General features: G+C 41.4%; 1 protein-coding gene across 8 annotated transcripts in view; it reads left to right on the plus strand.

Moving 5' to 3' along the window:
- TNIK (TRAF2 and NCK interacting kinase) overlaps positions 1-22721 on the plus strand; it is a 410529-nt gene that overhangs the window by 320433 nt on the left and 67375 nt on the right. For 5 of the 8 annotated variants that reach the window (XM_032258265.1, XM_032258273.1, XM_032258266.1 and 2 more), the window contains 3 exons: positions 14516-14626; positions 15469-15555; positions 16614-16802. In XM_032258265.1, the coding sequence (XP_032114156.1) occupies positions 14516-14626; positions 15469-15555; positions 16614-16802 (387 nt within the window). The remainder of the gene's footprint in view (positions 1-14515; positions 14627-15468; positions 15556-16613; positions 16803-22721) is intronic. The other 3 variants (XM_032258268.1, XM_032258269.1, XM_032258270.1) reach the window with 1 other exon arrangement.

A 22721-nucleotide genomic window follows, 5' to 3' on the forward strand; every position in this document is an offset into this window, starting at 1 on the left:
TCTCAACTGTCACCTCCTACCAGAGGGTTTCTAAGGAAGCCCTGTACATCCTTTGCTATTTATGAGCAAGCATGTGGATTTGGCTAAGCTCTAAATCAGTGCCTGTATATTCTTAGAAGGACTTTGAATATACACTGAATGTGGTCATTTATCAGCTTTATGAGAAGGACATGGCTTCAGGCCAATTAAATGGTGGAGAGAAGACTCAGCTTTTGACTAATGTTGAAATACAACCTATAACTAAATTCCAGGAACTTGATTAGCCCAAGCTAAAGTGAATGAGTCCATCAATAGTGAGAAAAAATACAAGGAGGACCCCTTCCATTTTTACTCAGCTCGGTAGAAGTTTCTATTACTAGGCATAAATAAAATACAGCTTATTTTATTCTGTATCATGGAGTTAGGATCCAAGAATGGGAGCCTTGTGGGGTCGAGACTTCCACTCTGGTAATCTTGAGCAAATTTGTGGTGATGTTTGATTCTGCTCAAGAGTTTTGAAATGATATTAGTGATGTATATATGTGTTTCAAATTATTGAGAGCATTCTATCCCTTCATTTTGGGGCGAGTGTCTTTAAGTCACAGGAATGAATCAAATAGACCTCAGAAGCACCTGCTCCCTGGTAGTAAGTTTTACTATTCTGAGGTTTTCAAGACACCAGCATCTCATGTGGCACCCTTCAAGACCATCCTGGCATTGTCCAGTTATGAAAATAACCAGCTCTACCTGGCCAAAAAATATGCTTCTATGGCTCCATCTCATGAATTGTTTTTAAAGAGGTCTCCCCTGTATCTTATTGGCCAGTAATCATGAAGCAATAATGTGCAGAAGAAGATCCTGGCAGTCTAAAAATGCAAACCCTCTATAAGCCTCTAACTTTTTATTGTGAGTGACTGGGGCTTTCAAGGATGCTGGACTCAATTGTTGTTGTTTTTAAGTATGAGGTTGAATTAAAACCTTTTCCCTGGGTCTGTAGGTAGTCGTTTGACAGATACTTAGGGAAGACCTCTGTTGTGTAAGCAGCATGCTAGACACTAGACATACAGCCTCCCATCATGATGATTAGATCTGTGAGGGAAATGGGCACTAAGCAAATAATCCGCCAAGTAATGGTTTATCATCATGGCAATGACTGCCGTGGTGGAGGAGAGTGGCACGCTAAGTGAGCAGGCCACGGGGTGGGAGCCTTACCTGGCTTGGTCAACGTTCCACTAGAGAGGGAGTGGGGCAGAGAGAGATACCAGGCAGGGAAGCCACGGCGCAGGCAGGCAGGGCTGTGTAGACCACGTTGATTACTTTTGAATTTTATTCTAAGGAGAATGGGAAACCACTGAAGTGTCTTCACTAAGGGAAGACCATCAGATCTGCCTTTTTCAAATGAAACTTTGGCTGCCACAGGGTAAGTGCTAGAAAGAAGCAAGAGGAAATGGAGGAGAAAAGTTAGCCCAGGCCAGAGGGTGTGATGCCCTGGACAGGTGATGGTAGAGTGGGGATTGAGAAAAGTGGGCACGTTTGAGACAAATGCACCTGCGGACCATGCAGGATGTGCAGGTGGATTAGACATTAGGGATGAGGAAGAGCAGCCGACAGTGACAGCCGTAGTGCCATCCATGCAGCTGGATTATGTAGAGATGGCCGTAGAAGAGGGGTCGAAGATGGGAAAATAGGAATTATTGGTTTGTGGTAAGGAAAGTACACATGAGAAGAGAAGAGTGTGAGCCTGAGCTCTAAGAACTCAGAATAGGCAAGGAAAAGACAGCAGAGAAAATCGATGAGGAAGTGGAAGGGACACAGTGAGAGTTTGATGAAAAGATTTAGTATTCAAGCAAAAGGATGGAGTTAAAGGGGCCAGCTCTGAAGAATGCTGCTCAGAGGTCAGGAAGACAGGAACATCTTTTTGGTTTCAAATGACAAAAAGGATATTTAAAACATAGTTTTTATGTAGTGTTCCCTAGAAATGCTTTCATTTCAAGCAGCCTGGCCAGGGAGTCAGCAGATCTGCACTTGGAGTGAAAAGACGCCAACTTTTGAGGGCCACCGTGTGCCGCTCCCCGCATGCCCTGGCAATTCTCCTTTTTCTCCCCACACCTCCACTTCCTGAGCCCTGCAGGGAGGTCAGTAGCAAAGCTTGTTCCCACCACCAAAGTCGTCCTGAGGATTAACCAAAAAAAATGGATATGAAAGAACTTTATTGACTGCCAAAATCTGGACAGACCTCACTTTTGAGGACTTGTCAAATTCAGCTTAAATATTTCTGACAAGACCCACGTTATGCTTGTGTTGCAACTTTTCATGATTCCGTGCTCATCCATTGGCTGTCAGCTTTTTGTTCAAATTCTTTTTTATTTTTTGAGATGGAGTCTCACTCTGTCACCCAGGCTGGGGTGCAATGGCATGATCATCTCAGCTCACTGCAACCTCTGCCTCCCGGGCTCAAGCGATTCTTGTGCCTCAACCACCCCAGTAGTTGGGATTATAGGCATGCTCTACCACGCCTAGCTAGTCTTTGTGTTTTTAGTAGAGATGGGGGTTTGCCACATTAGCCAGGCTGGTCTCAAACTCCTGGCCTCAAGTGATCAGCCTGCCTCGGTCTCCCAAAGTGCTGGGATTATAGGCATGAACCACCATGCCTGCTCACCATTCACTTTTCTCTTAGCATAATCAAGCCAGTCTCGCAGCAGCTGTGCAAGCAGAAGCCCAAACCCAGAGAAGTCACTAGTGTGGAAGGTTGTTCTTTGGAACCTTAGTAGCTTCTTCCCAATGCTCCTAGACACCCCTACCCACAAAAAAACAGTGGAGAGGTGGTGGGGAAGCTGCAACTTTCTTTAAGAATCACAGCACAGGACAGCATATTGAAGCTCTGGAAAGCCCTGGGACAGCAGAGCATTTGGTAAAATTCTATTGACAGTGAAGTTGTAGTTTGCTTAACAGCATGGACTCTAGAACCTAAGACTTCTAGGGGTCAAATCCCAGCTTTCTCCCTTATTAGGCATGTGACCTGGCTTCTTTAACTTTTCTGTCTTACAGTTTCCTCATCTGTAAAGCTAGAAATAACAACAGCATTTACCTCACAGGACTGTTGTGAAAATTAAATGAGTTAATTCATAGAAAGCCTGCTGCCAGGCGCGGTGGCTCAAGCCTGTAATCCCAGCACTTTGGGAGGCCGAGGCGGGTGGATCACGAGGTCAAGAGATCGAGACCATCCTGGTCAACATGGTGAAACCCCGTCTCTACTAAAAATACAAAAACATTAGCTGGGCATGGTGGCGCATGCCTGTAATCCCAGTTACTGAGGAGGTTGAGGCAGGAGAATTGCCTGAACCCAGGAGGCGGAGGTTGCGGTGAGCCGAGATTGCGCCATTGCACTGCAGCCTGGGTAATAAGAGTGAAACTCTGTCTCAAAAAAAAAAAAAAAAAAAAAAAAAAGAAAGCCTGCTGACATCACCAACACATAGTGAGCCCTCAATAAATATTGGTTGTTCTTGTTATTGGTGTGGATGCCTTTGTCTAAAGTCAGAGAAATGAATTTCCAAATTTGAACTTCTTTATGTGTTGCAGAAAAACGTTTTTGGATTTATTAAAATAAATGTAAATAAGTAAGCTTCTTTCCATGCTTTGGGAAGAATATTTGTTATCATACTGGGAGGAATTCAGTTATTAATGATGTATGTCTAATAGCTATTAGATGGCCAGATTTAGGTTCACATAGAGGTAAAGTACACTATCTTTGCAGGCCAAGGCCAAATTAATCGTAGCTGTGTGGTCTTGAGCAAATTACTTAACCTCTCTGAACCTCAACTTCCTTACATGCACATTTGGTAAAATAATATTTACTTTTCAGAATTGTTGAGAAGTAAATGAAACCATAAATACAGAGGGCTTGGCACAATGGCAGACACAAAAACTGGATTGATATTCTTGGGTGAATATTTTGTTATTTTGGAACTGATGATTTGAAAGTATAATACTGTTAATTTTGTTTTTTATTTCAGTGATTCTCTCTGTAGATAGCATTTTCCCATTCCCTGTCTTCTTTAATTCCTTAATGTACCTTCCATGTTTAGTGTAAAACCTCAACTTTTCCATCCACTTTTGAAGGCATTTTTCCAGAGCACACTTTCATTATGTCTTGCTGGGCTGTCTATCTGCTGATGACTTAACCAGCAGTACTGGCCTTGTCGGCATAAGGAGGCAGCCCATTCTTCATCCTCTTGCAGATGTCTTGTTTAGTAGCGTCAACTGCCACCTTAGAAGTCTTTTTTTCCCAGTAAAACCTAGATGACCTTCGCTGGAGAAACTGCCTTCTGATGGATTATCTTATCAGTATTTCTTGCTGTCATTTCCAACACTGTATAATTATGATCCCATCATTGCCACCACGTGGCTGCATGAAATCTCATTTCCTAACAATAGCCAAGTGAAGTTCGTAAGAAACATAGATCTTGTGCTGAGTGAATAGTCAGCTTCTGGCATCAGGGAAATAATACCTTACAAGTGACCCTTTCACCGAAAAGTTTGAGAGTGTGGCAGTTCAGGAAGAAATTGCCTGGGTTTGAGTCTCAGCTCTTCCACATACTGCCCTTGTAATTTTGAGCAAGACATGACTTCTCTGTGCCTCAGTTGGACCATTTATAAAACAGGATGTGATACATACAAACCACTTAGAACAGTACCTGGCCCCGAGTAGACACCTAAATAAGTTGAAGGAGGGTGTTACACGTGAAGGGAAGAATCTTGTTTCTAGTTACCTGCTTTGTTGTTGCTCCCCTGGGTCATCTCTTTCCAGGGAAAGGGCTTTTTTGTTGTTGTTGTTGAAATTTCAAAATATTGATTGAACAAAAGAATAAACATAAGCCCCAAAGAAAATATGACAAACTTCATACATAAAATGTCATTTTCCCCTAATTAATATAATTGCTTTCTGTTCATGGTTTACAAAATGACTGATGTTTCCCTTCTATCCCTTTGTACCTGTGTGTATCTAGCAGAAATGTTCTTAGCTCTGGCTATGGGCACACAGAAACTTGCTATTTATGATTATGTTCAAATGTTTATTTCCTTTCCCCAGAATAAATTGGGGGACTGGCACTGTCTGGATTGATTACAGGACAGATTCTCAGGGCTTGAAGTTGAATGCAGCCGGAGGGCAGAAGCAGGATACAGGAAAATCGGGTGGGTTTGTACCAGTGCAGCATTGCCACCCACTGGACCACTGTCCAGGCCCCAAGCTAGAAAAAAAGTACCCTGAGCGAGAATAATTTCCCCATCTCAGAGCCTGGAGTGTTAACACATCAGCAATGCCAGAAGTGGCCCTTAATTCGCTTCATCATTAACCACAGGTGTCCCAGTGTGTCCTGTGAGCGCTGGCTGGCAAGTTGGGGGCAGCCCAGCCTTTTATTCCTGGATGTCATTAAGATTGAACACTTTCTAGCCGGGCTTTTGCTCTGTTATTTCACTAACTGAACAAAAATTATGAAACAGCTGGGAACCAGCCTGGCAAACCGGATGCTCATTGTCCAGGACAGAGCGTGCCCATGGGCTTTTGGATAACGGTCAGTAATCACATGCACATGTAAATCACACTTGTGCTTCAGGGAGCCATGTCATCTGCATGAATATAAGGAACCCTACCTCCCAGTGGATTCCAGAAGGGCTTCATGTTTTAACTTATGTGCCAAAGGAGCTCTGACTTTGTCCGCTTTGTCACCTGGATCCTGTAATGGGAGGGGTTTCCTGCCAAAGTGCGGAAGTTGGGCAGACATCCCTATCTTGTAGTGTAAAATGCTACTGAAATCCAAAGTCCTTTTGCCCAGGCTCCTGCCTGCACTTTTAACACATAGGAAGGTACGGTACACTAGTGTTCTATACCTAACAGCATTTCATACTGAAAAAACCCGGGAGTTAGGCGATTACTGACCCTTGTTGTATCCAGAGTATCTTGCATGGAAAGTAGGGATGGCTTTTTAGTGCCGACACGGAATGGACATCACACAGACTACCCTCTGTCGTCTGGGGTCTTCACAGAACCTCCTTTATTACAGCTAGCCTATATGTTTTGTGTGTCCACAGTTTTCTTAGTTATTCCTAACCACAGAACTATGACCAAAAAATAGCTTCATGTGAAATCTTATTTCACGTGACATTTAAATTGAATTGCTTTCATTTCAATTCTTGTTTTCTTTAGTGAGTGGTTTTATAGAATCATAGAGGCCGGAGAATATTAGGGACCTCAAAGGTGATCTCAGCCCATCCTTAAGCAAATATTCCTTTTTCTGTATTTTTCAAACAGGGTTATCTACCCTGTTTCACATGTAATCTCTCCTTCTATGTTCATGGGCTTGAGGCAGCACATTCTATTTTTGATTTACTCCTAATGTTGGAAAATGTATCTTTTTTTTTTCAAGCTTTCAAAATCATTTTATATTAAATAGATGAAATAATCTTAACCCAAATAATAAATACTAACTTCACCCCAAATGGAGCTGGTTAAGGTGATGGTTTGTTATTTGTGTAAGACTTAGACATTTGTGATCAGAGGTACAACTCTTGTTCTTACCAATATATTGATTGCTATTCAACTATTCTTAGCTATTTCTATTTAGCCAGACCATTCTTAATATTGATTGTACACAAAATTTTAAGACATATACAAATTTGAGAAAGACCTACTGCTAGTTCCCCCTATGGACTGCTACAACTAAATACAAATGCCGTCAATCGTTTCTTCAGGAATCATAATCATTAGCTTCCTCTATATTATTATTTATCATTGCATCAGTCTAGTCTCTTACCTTACACTAACAATATTGATTCTCTTGCCTATGCCATCTCCATGAATCAATAAAAACTTGGTGACATTGTTTCCTTTATCAGTATCAAGCTTGGCTGCATACTCCATGCTAAGATCCAGATGAGCTTCAAATTTAAGTTATTCCATCTTTTTTTTCCCATTTATTTATTTTATTGCATTTTAGGTTTTGGGAAATTTATCTTTTTGCTGATTCAAGTTATTGTGATATCCCTGCCTTAATAGAGATCATACCAAATAAAACTGAAGTGCCCTGCATGTCTGCCCCAGAAAGGTGTGCAGACACTAATAATGCTTTTCTCCAAATGTTACCAGTTCCTGCAACCTTTCTACATACAAGTTTGCATCTTTACTATCATCTCGGGAGTACTGGAGTTGCCCTTTCTGTAAACACTGTATTAATCAACTGGTTTATAACTGGCTTGTCTTCATAGGACTCAATCTGAGGGTCTCATACTAAGACTTCAGAATGATGACAGTAGGAATTTGGGGGTTTCATCTGCACTTGACTTTCACGCTAAAATTCGGAGTCATAGGTACTAGGGATATCCATCAGGCTATTCTTGCTCCTCTGTATCACACCTGGGAAATTCCATGTGGTGGTTCTCCCTGGAGAAACTGGGGCTCAGAGATAATAAGGAGCTTGTGAGCAATCTCATAGACTAGCATCTGTAGAAGAGGCAGGATGAGAATTCTTCCGGAAGCCTCCATGAAGCTCGGTGTGTCTAGAACTGCCATGCCTCTTTCTGTGCACATAAAGACCAGCTTGCAGACATGTGCTTGACAGTGCTTAGCCATGGGGCTGTCTCCTGATCAAAAGTTGGCCTGTGAACCCAAAGAAAAGCCTGCATTTAGGCAGTTAATTTTTTAGGAAAGCTCTCAAAGAATAGGTTGAACGGTTTGTCTCTCATGGTGTAAAGTAGGTATAGAAAAAAAGGAATGAGGCATGTCCAGCCTGTCTAGCTTTCTCAATGTTCTCCGGTTACTATTTCTGCGAAGGAAAGGTAGGTGACGAGTAAAATAGAGGGGAAAATGGCAACTTTAAAAAGCATTAGACTGTGTCTTTTACTTTGTATATATGGATGTGTCTACCTGCTTCCTGTGGAGCCATAAGAGGCAGCATGGCAAGAGCCAGACACAGAATATAAGTCCTGGCCTTGCATTTAACAACTGAGTGAGCTTGGGCCTAGATGTGCCTCAGTTTCCTTTTCTGTCAAATGGGGGTGATGACAGTACTACCTGCCTCAAACCGTTTTGGTGAGAATTAAATGAGCTAGTATGAGTACAGTGCTTGGAATCACAGGATGCACCATGTAAGTGTTCTTCATTATTATTCATAGTTACTCTTATTTTTATTTCACTGTCATATAATGAACTCAGAGGTGCCAGACTGCTTCTCCATCACTCTGAGTCCTTACAGAAAAAAAGATCTGGAACCGCAGTTTTAGTCACAAGGAATTATGCCCTTACCCTGTAGTCATTGGTTTGCAATGATCTTTCCAAAACCAAAACTTTAGCAAATGTTAAATGGGAAAATAGAATGCCTGGAAGCTGGAATGCCTCTGATCACAAGTATAGCTCCTGTGAAGCTTCTACAGAACAGTCCTGTTTAAAGTGAGGGGGCACATGTGATGTGCAGCCAATTCAAAAGACCACACTGGGTCCTTTCATTCTGAGTGTCTTTGAACAGAGAGCCCCTGGGTTGAAGGGATGGTTTGAGGTACTTCCCAAGGAGCCTGACTTCATCTTGCACCAGCCGTTTTCCTGTCCTCTGGAGGCCAGCTCAGGTCTTCCACAGTCACAGTGGGGTTTCCTCTCACCCCTTTCAGGAGGTCTCCAAGGGCAAATAAGAATTCTGCTTCATTTCGCTATCATTCTGAATGGTTAGTAGATTTTTGCTTTGCAATGTAGCATATCCTTGCTCAGACTTTTAGAATGAACAGATTGGCAAGATTATTTAATCTGCCCCCTTGTTGAAAGTTTAGCTGAAGGAGATTTACTTAAGGTCAAACAACATTCACTCTTTCACCAGATATTTACAGAGCACTGCTATGTGGTCTTCAGTTTCATGTCAGTGGCGGTACAGGACCAGAATCTAGTCTTAGTGTTTCCAAATCATTTTATTCTTTCTCCAACCCTGTTGCCCCTCTTGCCTACTCCCCTCTCTCAGTGACGCGTTGCCTGGCAGCTATAGGATATTAATTCTCAGATGTGGATATCACTTGTGTCCATATAATGGGAAGTGTGATGTATATAAAAGATGAACCAGGACCACGCTTTGTCTCTCATTTTTTTGCTTATATTCTTCTTTATGACTTTTCCTTATTTCAAAAGGACTGAAGGTGGCTTAAAGAGATTAATAAGTAGTTAAAAGTAAAATAAACAAGGAGACAAAGTAGAAGGGAATATGAAGTAGAAGGGGGAAACAAGATGCAGGCAGGAGTGGGGTCTGTGCACAGAATACCTGCAAAACAGGGTATCCAAGCGCTGTTGCCCATGGCGCTCACCAGCCTGCTCTGAGGCCTGACACTCGAGAAAAGGGACAGATGTGAAGTGGTTGAGATTCATGTTGTCCATCAGATAAAAGTAAGCCAGTTACTCAGGCGAGCTTTCCGAGATCACGCTGAAAACTGTACACTTGCCCAGGAAGTAGTGCAATGAATAATGTCTGAGGCAATATTCCTGGCATAAACGCAGTGGTTAGCTTTATTCGGCTATTTTGAAGACATCCTAAAATGCAATTTTATGGCATTGCAGTTCATCAAAGTCACTTCTACAAGAGCTAGAACACCCTGGTGTAGGTGCACACTTCTGCTTATCTAAAGTAATCTAAGAAGGGCATTTAAAGGTGTGGGGGGAGACTGCCTCCACAGTCCTCGTGAGGAACACACATGAGGGTTATTTCTTACAACTAGATCTCTCATAACAGTTCAAAATTTAAGGTTTGAGGTGATATTATCTGACAAGAATTTACAGATTAAAAAATTCCACATAGCCAATTTGGGATAAATGTATTGAACAGGGGGGACAAGATTACTATTTCCTCATGAAAATCAACTAACAAATTTACATGCTTGAAAGTCCAGCCACACAGCCTCTGCCTAGAGGTAGCCTGAGGGGAGCATCCACAGGGAGAGTCAAAACTGTCCCCAGTAGATCCCCAGATCTGGCAATCCCACACGGGATGTAGAGCCAGAGAAGGGGAAGTCTGTGTGTTTAAGAGATAGCTGTGCTCCTTTGTTTATTCCAGCACTGTTCACAATAGACAAGAAATTGAATGAACCCAAGTGTCCATCAGCGGATGCATGAATAGAGAAAATGTGGTACTTATCCACAAGGGAGTACTATTCATCCACAAAAAAGAGTGAAATTCTGTCATTTGCAGCAACACAGATGAACCTGGAGGGCATCATATTAAGTGAAATATACCAGGCACAGAATGACAAATACCATATGATCTCACTTGTGGAATCTAAAATGTCATTCTCATAGAAGGAGACAGTAGAATGATTACCAGAGGATGGGTAGTGGTGAGAGACTGGTCAGTGAGTACAAAGCCATAGTTAGACAAGAGAAATAAGTTCTGTGGTTCTATTGCATAAAAGGATAACTAGAATTAACAATGTATTACATATTTCAAAATAGCTATAAAAGGTTTTTTAATACTCTCATCACAAAGAAATGTTGTGTTTAAGATGATAGATATGCTAATTAGCCTGAGTAGATCATTACATAATTTATACATGTATCTAAACATCACATTGTACCCCATAAACATGTCCAGTTATTACATCTCAATCATAAATATTTAAGAAATTTTAAATATTTAAAGCCTTTCTCTAATATTTAAAATGAGAAATTTTAAATATTTTAAAATAGTAACAATTGTACTAAAAAATAATCATGCTTGGTGAACACCAACAGAAGACAGAAGGGACAAGAAGGCTCTGATTACCGACTCCATCGAGTAAGGCAACAATGGTTTGAGCCTGGAAAGCTTTAAGAGAAGCTTCTATCCATCATCTCCCCACCAGGAAAAAAAATTAAGAAACTTATAAGAAGCCACTGAATGTGTAGTTTTAAGGAATATCACTTTTGGTAATGCCTACAGGAAGACATGGATGAAAATATACTTCTAGGCAGTTCAATATAGGTGGAGAATCTGCCAACAGTTTTAGAGTAGTTGGTTGAAGCCATTCTTTTTTGATAGCAGGACCAGTATCTTCATTACACATAATTTGAATAAGATCTAGGAATACTGTTTGATTCTCTGCTTCCCTTTTTTTTTTTCCTTTATTTTTCATGCCTTTCTTTAAGATGACAAGCAGGTACATGCCAGTGTCAATTGTAGGTGACTCTTTTTAGAAAAACATTCTCCAGTTCTGTGTGTGAGCAATATAAAAGAATGTCCTGGCCCACAAGAGCTGCCTAAAAAGGGCGTCAAAGAGCAAAGGTCTGGTACAAAGCTCTGCAGGGCTTTCCCCTCTTCTATTACTTATCTAATTTGCAGTATTCAGTACAACAAATATCAGTGGTGGCTGGCCTGCTATGGAAACAACGGGACATAAAAACAAGTGGAACAGAGACCTGGCCCACAAACAGCTTTCAATCTAGATTGCAAAGTTGGTAAGAGACACTCAAATAACCATGCTACGAGGTATGGAAAGGTAGCCATACCATCGGTATTGATGGGAGGGGAAATTTAAGAGGATACTGTGTTGTCATCTTTTCTTTCAAGTTTCTTATTCTCTTCACCTCAATAAACTGTTAGGTGCACCTGTCAGGTGCCAGGCCCCCGTGTGAGGGGTTAGGGTACAGCGGAAATCAAGCACTGGCCTTGCCCTCAGAGAGCTGCTTCTAGCAAGAGTCGTCAAAACTTTGCAAATGTGTCTGCTTGAGGCCAGGGACTTGGTCTTGCATTGACATGTTTTTGTACATCCCCTCCCTCAAACAGTCCCATGCACAGGAGAGAAAGCAAACATTTTTTCAGGAGTGGCATTAATATTAAGACGCAGCAGCTGGAAATTGGCAAGGTGCCCTCAGAAGGTTGGAAAAGGGATTTATTTTTCCAACCTCACCACAGGAACCGAAGCCCTGGCAGATGCCTCCATGTGTTAGCGGTGGCTGATCCGAGTGAGATCATTATTAATTATTAGTTACTTTTGAGTGTCTTTCTCAGAAACTACAGAGTGGTTGGGAAGCCTAGACACTCTTGAGTTGCAATCAATACTGTATACACCTTGCACAGGGGCCTGAGTGGCATGTAATTATAAAACAGTATTGATTCCTGGCAAAGGGATTTAAAATGTACAAATCCTTCACATAAAAATCAGCTAACTCTTCAAAGGGCTTGATTATTTCCTTTTGCTTAAGAAAGAGATGGATGGTTGGAGTAAGAAACTTGAAATGTTAGCTAAATGAGGGCTATTTCCTGCCAGGCTCCAGATCTGTACACATAATTATTTTATTCTCTGTACTGGCACTGATTCACTTTGGTTGAGTGTTGGAAATATCTCTGTTTTGGGTCTGCAATCCAAATTACTCAGTCAGTGCCGATGCTGATGTTTTCTACTCACATCTTCCTGTATTATTTTTCTGTAAAACAAATACTTGCATGTCTGGGACTTGCCTCATGCTGGTGCCCACCCCACTCCTGCTTCTCCTGCTCTTCTCTATTCCATCGTCCAGCGTGCCCCTTGGCCTGGAACTTCATCTGCCCTCCTACAACCTATCATCACAAAATCCTGCCTATTTTGGCCTAATTCTAATTTCTACTTCTAAATTGGCGTCCACCTTCCATGGACTCGATGAATAGGACTCCATCCTATTAGAATGACCAGAAATCGGTATAGCTGTTAGTCTTTCTTCCTCTTGGCTACGTGTCCATCCTCAGCAGTGATTGTGAACATGGACTCAGTCTGCCTTTGCTGGAATCGACGAGGCCCTATCATTTTATGCCTAGATCCACAGAGTGGCCTTGCATTGCTTTTCAGCTTCGAGTCCTGCCCCTTTCCATGACTGATGAGAGGCCTTTTGAAAATGCAAGTCCTATCAAGTCATGTGGCTGCATGAGTCCTCTAATAGCTCCCCTTTGCCTGCAATCCAAGATGGACAAATAATTGTTGACTTGGAAGTGATGGAAACTGAGCCTTAAGAGATACAGTTTATCTCCCAAGACCCAGAGGTTATTGGAAGACAGAGGGTCGAGAGGACTGCTACGGGAGCTCCCTCAGGAAGGCTTCCACATGGGCTTCTTTGGCATTTTGAATATCTGTGGTTGGTTTAGCTGGGGCTGAGACACAGAACTTGTGTATAAAACTATCTCCCTGGTTGTGTAGAGCTAACTTATCAGTGTGAGACAGTCACAATTTATTCTACTCTGGGTACCTCATGTTTCCTGAGCCATGCAGCGAAGTCTTGTTGAGAATGTTACAAGGGAATGCGCCCCCGTGGTATGTCCCCCCCTGAACTTCATATTTGAGGAAAAAGAAATCCTAAAGCCAATACAGGATCTGACACAAAGGGCCTGCCGCCTCTCTCAAAAGGTGCACTAATGCCATGATATACGGGAAAATGCTTGGTAATGTGTGGCAATCCTATGCATTGCAGGAGGTTTGGCATCACCAGCCTCTCATGCTAAATGCCAGTCATGCTCCTCAGTCATTGAAACCAGCAGAAATACTCCTCACATGCCCTTACATAGTTGCAAATGCTCTGGAGATGGGTAATGGCACTGCCCCTACTTAAGAACCACCAGCTCCTGTAACTACCTGGCCTAATTCTAACTTCTAAAATGTTCTCCTTTCCTGAGACTATGATGAAGAAAGATACTCTGTCGTCTTTCTATCACTCCTCTGGCTTCTTGATCTTCTGTAGTGATTGAGCTCAGATGCTGGAGTCATGCTGGCTGTGACCTTGAACAATTATTTAATCTCTCCATATCTCAGCTTTCTCAGATAAAATGGGGATAATAATGACATCTAGTTTAGTGGAGATAAAATGAAATTAAGCGTGTAAGCTGTTTATCACACCGCCCACCATTGGAGGCATGGTCATTGCATGAGGTGAGGATGATGACTGACTGATGATGTTGATGGCCCCCAAGCATAAGGGTCTTATCGGAGTAAGAAGTTGAAATTAATACTTAATAATGAATACTCCAGAAAACACAGACAAGCCGCATGACATGTGAGAAAAGGTAGGGGACTAGGTGGGAGTCAGGAAATCCTGTCGCTCCCTCTACCATCTATTCTTCTGGCTTTGAATGTCACTTCACCTCTTTGACTTTTACATACCGTATGAAATCTTTGTGTTACATGGTGTCAAAACGATTGAATGACTTAAGCCTTGTGAAGTAATTTCATAAACAGCTTGATGATATGTCATAAATAACCTGTTTTGCATTGGTGTTTCCCACCCCTGACTTGAAAATCCTCACCAGCCATGGGGAAAACACACTTAACAGGAACTTCTTGGTGACAGTCCACTTACATGGTAAATGGCAGGAAGTTATACATGACACTGAATCTCTCTCTCACCCCCTCTCTGCCAGTGTAGCCCCCAGTACCCCAGGGGAGAAGATCCTTGGAGCATTTAGGCATCTCATTAAAAGTTCGTGTCTGGGGTTCAGCAGTTTTTCCTGCTGGCTCCCTGGCACCCCCCGCCGGGGCATGTTGCCTTCATGGTTGTCTGCTTGTTGCCCTACAGCAACAAAGGCGAGAGAAGGAGCTGCGGAAGCAGCAGGAGAGGGAGCAGCGCCGGCACTATGAGGAGCAGATGCGCCGGGAGGAGGAGCGGAGGCGTGCCGAACATGAGCAGGTAGGGCTGGGACCAGGAGCCCCACCAATGGCCCCTGGGAGCCCTACCACCAGCCGTCTCTGGAGTATGGGTCACCTTTTCTGAGGAATGCTCAGCTTACATGGGATTTTACTCTTCCTCAAGCAACTGTGCCCACCCATTCAGGAAATCAAATGCACAGCTTTGGCAAGGCCCACCCATTGAGCCTTGCTTCCTACCCAGCCAGAGTTCCCTGACATACCTGGAGCTTCCAGTTCTCCCAACCCTGGGTATCTGATTTGAAAGTAGCATTGAAGCATGAAAAATCAGCCAAGTCCCACTTTTCACTGATTCAGAAGAGCTTTTCTGCTCATGCTATCTCTGGTCTTTATGACTTTGAGTCATTGATGGAGACCCCTCTCTCTTGCTAGAATCACATTCTGACAGCACAGTGGAACTCTGCAGGATGGTTCCATTACAAAGACAGTGCGTGATGACATTCAACAATTGTCTTATCCCTGCTGCTTGCACAGGAGCCTCTGAACTTTATAGCATTGTTAATTCCAGGTAGTCCATAAAGAGAGGAGCCTGTAGTGAAAAGCTTCTACATGTAGCTGGGTTTATTAAAACCAAGTAGTAGCAGTAAAATGCTGAGCCATCTCAGTCAGCTGTTGGACATAGAGGGGCTTGTGATTTTTTCACTACATTGAAATGAATTTGCTTCAGTGTGGCACGCTCTTCCTGCTTTGTAAGGAGGTATTTGGGTACTTTTTCCCCTCCTTTCTTCTACACTTTACTTAGCAGTTCTTGTCACCTTTGAAATTACTGGTTCGTTTCTCTCTCTCTTTCTGGTCCTCTGAATTCTGTGCTGCCTACCGCTCCAGGAATACATCAGGCGACAGTTAGAGGAGGAGCAGAGACAGTTAGAGATCTTGCAGCAGCAGCTACTGCATGAACAAGCTCTACTTCTGGTAATGGGAAAGCCAAGAGCCAGCTGACCTGCTCTGTGTTCATCTTGCAAGTGTTTATGTGTGTGTGTGTCTGTGTGTCCTTCCAATGTGCCAGTCCAGAAGAAGGGATCTTCCAAGCCTCAGGGACCTCAGAAATCTCATAGAAACTTAATATATTATATGATTGATTTTGCTGAGTCCTAATACATTTAATACAGTTGTTATGCATTCTTTATTAACTCTATTTATTTGGAAAACTTGAGTAAGAATCTAGCCTTATGATAAGTACAGACTGCTTTTGAGACCCACTGTGTTTATTGCAGAGTAATTTTTAAGGTCATTTGCAACATGATGGAATACAATGACAGCAAAACACACCTCTCCCATAAGAACCCCCCAACTCTGCAGTCATATTTCATTTACAGACTATTAGCTTTACCCTTACGATGGGAACATTTTGTGCCCCTTGCTCATGCAGCCTCTACTTAAGTACAGTATTTTTTTTATTAGTATTATTATAGTCTGTTCTCCAGGTGGGCTTTTTGGTGCATTTTTTTAAACTGAACTTTTTATTTACTGGCATTCTGTACGTAAGCTTGCTAATGGCCTTCGTAGGTCCAAGTTTTATTAAACAAAAGATGATTTAGGCACTATCTTTGGCATTTTATTTAGTTTTTTACTTAATTGTACGTATTTGAGTGGTTTAATTACGAGATCAGGAAGTGGGTGACTTTTCCTAGGAGGTGTATGCTAACCATTTACATGTCCTCGTTATTGCCATTTTGTCACTTGCAATTCATCAGGGACAAGTCATTTCGTAACTGATGCAGTTTGGTAGGGATTGCCATTTTAAAGCAATGGTGTTTTCATTAAATGACACTTTCTGCTGTAGATACTAACACAAGGCAGTAGCTTATTTCTGTGGCACATCCTGACATCTTCCTGTCATTCTGTTAGTATTAAGATCCCTTGTTTTTTTAGCGTTATTTTGCCACCATTGCATGCTTAACTGATACTGGCCAGTGATTTCTGTGTGATAATTTGGCCTTTTATTTGCTCCTCTTTCCTCATCTGGACAGGAATATAAGCGTAAACAATTAGAAGAACAGAGACAAGCAGAAAGACTGCAGAGGCAGCTAAAGCAGGAAAGAGACTATTTAGTTTCCCTTCAGCATCAGCGGCAGGAGCAGAGGCCTGTGGAGAAGAAGCCACTGTACCACTACAAAGAAGGAATGAGTCCTAGTGAGAAGCCAGCATGGGCCAAGGAGGTAAGTAAGCAAGTGTAGCCTCACCCTGTTGGCCAGGCTTTTGACTCTAATGAGTTCGTCTGGTACAAGTGGAGAGTCAACCCAGTGCTGCAAAGTTGGAAAATAGTTCATCGTAAGGCACATGCTTTGCTTTTGGAAGAACCATAACATCATTTCTGTAGAGAAATAGCAAGATACCTTCTCCCATTTGTGGTTCTTTTTTTGTATGTCTTTGTGGTTGCAATGGACTTTTATAGGAAATAACAGAAGATAGGAAAAAAACCTTTTTCTGATACTAATCCGATTGAATTTGTGGCATAAAGATTTTTGTAACCTTTTTGTTGAATAATGTGATTAAGGATTTATAAAATTCTAGGAAGAATCAGTTCCTCTCCGTGCCTGGACGCTGTTCCTCATCATTAACGTTGTGCTAACATAACTTTGTTCACTGTGGTACCAGGAGATGCACGGTTGACCTGAGACGTGTGGTGGTATTCACTTTCAAGATCCGAGGTCATTCGTGTTTTTTTCTACACATACTTCCTTCATTTGCTTAACTACCAGACTAAGAAAGGATTTTCAGGAACTTAGCACTATGATGAGCTATTTTAACAAAAACTGCTTGGATGGAAGGAAGAAAAGGCGATAGCCAAACAGATAAAGCAAACAAAATAATAACTTCAGCCAGATCAGCACCCTTTCCAGGGAGTCACTGTATGAAGTCATGTGCATAACACGCTGGTTTTCAGTTCAATCATTATTTCTGGCTCTAGTGATTTCCTGTTTTTTATTGTGATCACAGCTAGTCATTTAAAGGATGTTTGGGGGTTATTTTGTATTTTTATCTAGCATCTTTAGATATTGCTCATTCTCTTTTCAAGTGATCTAGAATACAATATCACTAGAACCAGATTTCTTACATAAGATCCTATTTTTATGAAAATATTTCTTTTTATTTTTCTATCCTTTCTGACACATGTACAGAAAAATGCTTCACATAATGTTGTCCTAATGTTAATGATAGTGGTTCATGCGAGGAGGAAGTTAAAAAATGGATTTTTAAAACCTTTTTGAATCTTTACATAGTGCTTAAATCCTTTATATTGATCATGTACTTTTTTGTGAAAATAACTTTTTTCTTTTAAAACTTAAGTCTGTGGAAAACTGTTTTGATTTGAGATGAAGAATTTTTTTATCACTTTCCCTTATATCTGTAAACATGATCCATATTTACCTATGTCTCTAACATCTGCCTCTTTCTCTTAGATCAATAATTCAATTTTGTGATCCTACGCCCAGGTACAGCATCAACCCCTTAATAATCCACCTGTTCTTCCAGCTAAGCAAAATCACTATGCTGCTAAACAGCAGCTGACATGCTTCTTGGCTGGCAGGATGCACCACCTTCCTCTACTGCTAAACCATTTTCTAGCCATGCCAAGTTGAAATCCTCAGCTAAGCCAGACCCACAGCTCCTGACCATGGCAGGTATTCAGAAAAGTGAAAAACTAGCCTCTACAAAGCTAATGGCAGTAGCACCTGCAGGAATTAATGATTCCATATCAAGACTCCTGTTTGAGCATCACCCATGAAAGAAACATGGACCAGCTTGCCCTATTAGACTTGGTTTGGAAGAACAACTGAAGCCTCAGGAAGTCTCGAGAACCATAGTGAGATCTCCAAAGCCATCTTCCTAAGGATGTAGCCCAACTCGAGAGTTAGAATCTAAGGTCATTTGTGTGTCTTCTCCCAGTATCTCCAAAGTGACAAGCCCCGAGTTGTCCATTACCGCAATTCAGGAGAGTCTTAGAGATTCATGTAGGCCTTGGGGCAGGAAGAGCATGAACTCATGCATCTTTACAAGTGTTTCTACTCTTCTAAGAAATGCTGCATCGCTAAGTGACCTCTCCTTGATGCATGACCACTTGGCTTTCAGTGTTCCCAGCCCCAAGCATGAGTTTAGAAGAGGAACACCTACAGATCCCATTGGAAAAGATCATGATTTTGGGCAAAACATTCCAGAATTTCTTCTTTCCCCTAGACAGCTCCTTCATGCACAAATGTACCAGAAGAGGGGGAAAAGCATGGAGCAGTTTTCACTTCCTTCGTTCAGCCTCTACCCAGCACCTTCTGATTCGAACTTGTCTGCCCTGACTTCATTGTTTTCCAGTTGCTATTTGTCCTCATCACTAAATTTACTGGCCTGTCCTCTCTATTCAGAACTAGTTCATAGCTCCCAAGCTTTCAGGAGACATGGCATTCCTGGAGGCAGATCTTTGCAGATGTCATCAAGGCAGTTTTCTAGACCTCTTAATTCCCTCGTGCTTCCTGGTCAGGCTCTTAGCAGTAAAAGAAACACAGCATTTGAGCATGCAAACAACATGCCTGTGTTATCAAGCACTCCCGATGTGAGGTTCCCCAGTCACCATAAGTCTGGGCCATCTCTGGTGGGTGACATCTTCCAACGTCCCTGGCTTCCTGGCATTTGGTGCACTTCCTTTGGGCTTCATGCATTTCCAGAGATAGATGGGAACATTCTTTGGGGATTTCATATTTAGTCCTCTGCTCCTGGGTGTGGTTAACATGATCCAGCTTCCAACTAACTATCGTTATTCATGAAACAGTTCCCAAGTCTTAGAGTGGGTGATCATATTTTAGAGGAAAAATGAAACATTTAGTTGATGGAGAGTGACAGTGCTAAATTTAGGGCTGGAGCAATTGATGTACAAATAAGAACAAATAATTGTCTGCCTTGGTTTGAGTCATCATTTTTTAACACCCACTGAAAATGGGAATAAAAAATGAGTGCAAGGATCTTTATATTCTTGATCTTTTAATGCTTTTCATCAGCAATGTATGAACTTTTCATGTAAAGCATTATTTACAGATGTCTTTTCTCATATTAGGGAGGCAGGTGGGGCTCAAAGTGACCAAGCAGTAATATACGTTAGCTATGAACATAGCTTATCAGTATCTTAATTATCAAGTGATAAGAAAACCTGGGTTAAACCCTCTGGAGGTAAAATAAAAGGATGCCATTTTCTTTTTTCAAATGCACCCTCTGTGCTCATGCCACTGTCTCCTATGGTATAGGGTCTGGACTATTTTGCCCCATGTGCCACTGAAGGTATCACCCAGCTGTCTTCTACCTATTGCCACCTCTTCTGTAATCTGTTCCAGCGTTTGTTTTCTAACTCAGCTCTATGCCTTCTCATCAAGTTGTTTTTTTCTTCTTTACTTACTTTTCCATCTACTTGTCCTGTCCCTCATTCCAAATCAACAGTCTTTCGTCAGCAGTGTAATGATCTTATACTGCTTTGTTCTCTGTGTTCTTGTTTCTTTACTTTGTAAAACGCAAGTGATCATTGCATTTCCAAGCACCTTTCTGATTAATATGTTGGATGTTGTAGAGCAAATGAAAAAGTTCAATCATTTGCAAATCTTGTGGAGCTCTTCCCTCCCTCCTTTTACTGAGTATTCTTTCTGTCCTGAATGTCACATTGGCCTGATTTTCAGATTTTAGCCAGAAAAGAACATGAATATCTCTGCATTAAAAAGATAGCTTGGAGCTAGGCACAGTGGCTCATGCCTATAATCCTAGCACTTTTGGAGGCAAAAACAGGAGGATCTTGGTAGCCCAGGAGTTGTTACAGACCAGCCTGGGAAACATCATGAAACCTCATCTCTACAAACAATAAAAAATTAGCTGGACATGGTGGTGCATGCCTATGGTCCCAGCTACATCAAAGGCTGAGGTAGGAATTGAGCCTGGGGAGTTGAGACTGCAGTGAGTCATGATTGCACAACTGTACTCCAGCCTGGACAACAGTGTGAGGCCCTGTTTCAAATAAATAAACAAAAAGACAGGTTGAGGGCATTCTCACTGCTTTCAAATTATCTGCTGTTTCTGAGTTGGGATGGAAGTCAGGTACGTACTGTGAAAACATCACTATGATGTCCTATTGAACGTCAGCAGAATTTGAAGGTCTTCTTCCTTGCTTTTTGGATGATGGAAATTCCTTTTTCTTTCTCCCGCTCCTTAAATGGCATGTGATTTTCTGGACCTGGTGGTAACTGTGTGGGCTCCCCTTCCCTTTCCATTCTACAGACTTAAAAAATTGCACCAAAGCTCAACAGTGAAAGAATGCTTTGTTTACATGAATATTGCATAAGATTGTATTTAATTTTTTTAACACTCCATCATATTCTCTTTCTGTGATGTATGTCAGTCCTTGGAGTATTTGCTTGTTTGTTTTTGTTTTTGCAAACAGTGATCTGATGAGTGCCAAGATATCTCTTTATTTCCATTGGATCATTGGACTTTGAAATCACTGTACATAAAAACTGCTTCTCCATCCAGATTTCTCTGGTCTACACCAAAGTGTTTATTTTTCTTTTACATGAGTTGGTTCATATATAAAGTTCTCAAACTACCATTTAGAGGGCGTATATGTTTCCTCCATTTCTGCTTCTCTCTCTTATGATTTAATATAGGAAAGACCTGAAAGGAAATAGGAGTAGGTTTGAGTTCAAGTTCTTCCACTTCCTGGCTGTCTGACCTGGGGCATGTCTCCTGCCTTCCTGAGAGGCAGCTTCCTCCTCTGTACATCTGCCTCTCAGTTGGGAAGCTCATGGGCAAGATGTGCATGTGCCATTTAAAGTTACGTACTACACAAATACAAATGAAATACGATATTCAACATATTCATATTTTGTTTCCAAGACTGCTGTAGCTCACAAGGAATAAGAGTTTGGTCTCGTTTTGGTCTGGATTTCATATGACCAATTCACCTGCATCTCCTACCTCTTCACCCACCTCTCCCGGGTGATAGATAAGCACTTCTTTATTTCCTGTATTAACTTTTTAAGTTCTACGCTTCGTTCACCCAGGGATCTATGCTTTTTTTCTGAAATATTGGTTAGAAGTGGATCTGGGAAAATAGTCCAGGCCCTAAGAGTCAGACAAGACTGCATCTTAAGCATTCCTTATGAATGAGAGTCTCCCCTGTGCTCAGAGGTAACCCAGAGCAGGGGTGTCTTCAAACTTACTCAGTAACCATCTGCCTGTGTGGTTTGGCCCAACTATATTACTCAGCTCTTTATGTGACTGGTGAGTGCAGGGTCAAAGTATCTAAGGAGCACTTAAAAGTTACTTATTGGCTTCTTTCTCATTCTCCGGCATTGCCAATAAACACAAAAATCAAACTGTTTTGTCCAGTTGGGGGAAAAAAGAGTATTCCCATACGATTGTGTTGAATTTACCATGTACTAATTCTTAAGCCTTCTGAGACCTTCCTAAACCCTGTGGACTCTACATACTATAAAATATTAGCATGTACCCATATGACATCATAAATATATGTCTGCTGTCAACATTTTAAAAATTACTTCTATAATTTTGTTTTGAAATTCTCAGTAGATGTCATTCATTATTGTAAAGTGAGATACTATAACCTAAAATTGTTTTCAAATATAAAAAACAATTTAACAATTGACATTGATACAGTGTTTCCCTTTATATCTGTTTTAACTTTTTAAAAATTTATTTTGAAATTGTTTTGGAAATCCTGTAATTAACAAATTTATTTTTAAGTTGTCTATGGTTGTATAGCCCATATATATGTGTGTATGTGTGTGTGTGTATCAGAGGCCACAGACATTATCCCTGTGCTATGCAATGGACAACACAGACCTGTCTAGAGCAGAATTTTATTTCTAAGAACAGTTATTTTTTCTTTCTCTCTGTAATGCTATAGTAAATAGTATAGCATTTTCGCAGAGGTTATACAAACCTCTCCAAAGTTATTTTAGTTTTCATGTTGAAATGATTTTTTAATTAAAAAAAATACTTTCATAGTGAAATTGATCAGTCTGTGCCAGTCATCTTCTCTGTATTTCTGATAATTTCTTCTATGGAATCATTTATAACAGATATCTTTT

The sequence above is a fragment of the Sapajus apella genome, unplaced genomic scaffold (assembly GCF_009761245.1).
Source record: "Sapajus apella isolate SASKATOON/1434 unplaced genomic scaffold, GSC_monkey_1.0 scaffold101, whole genome shotgun sequence".
Lineage (NCBI taxonomy): Eukaryota > Metazoa > Chordata > Mammalia > Primates > Cebidae > Sapajus > Sapajus apella.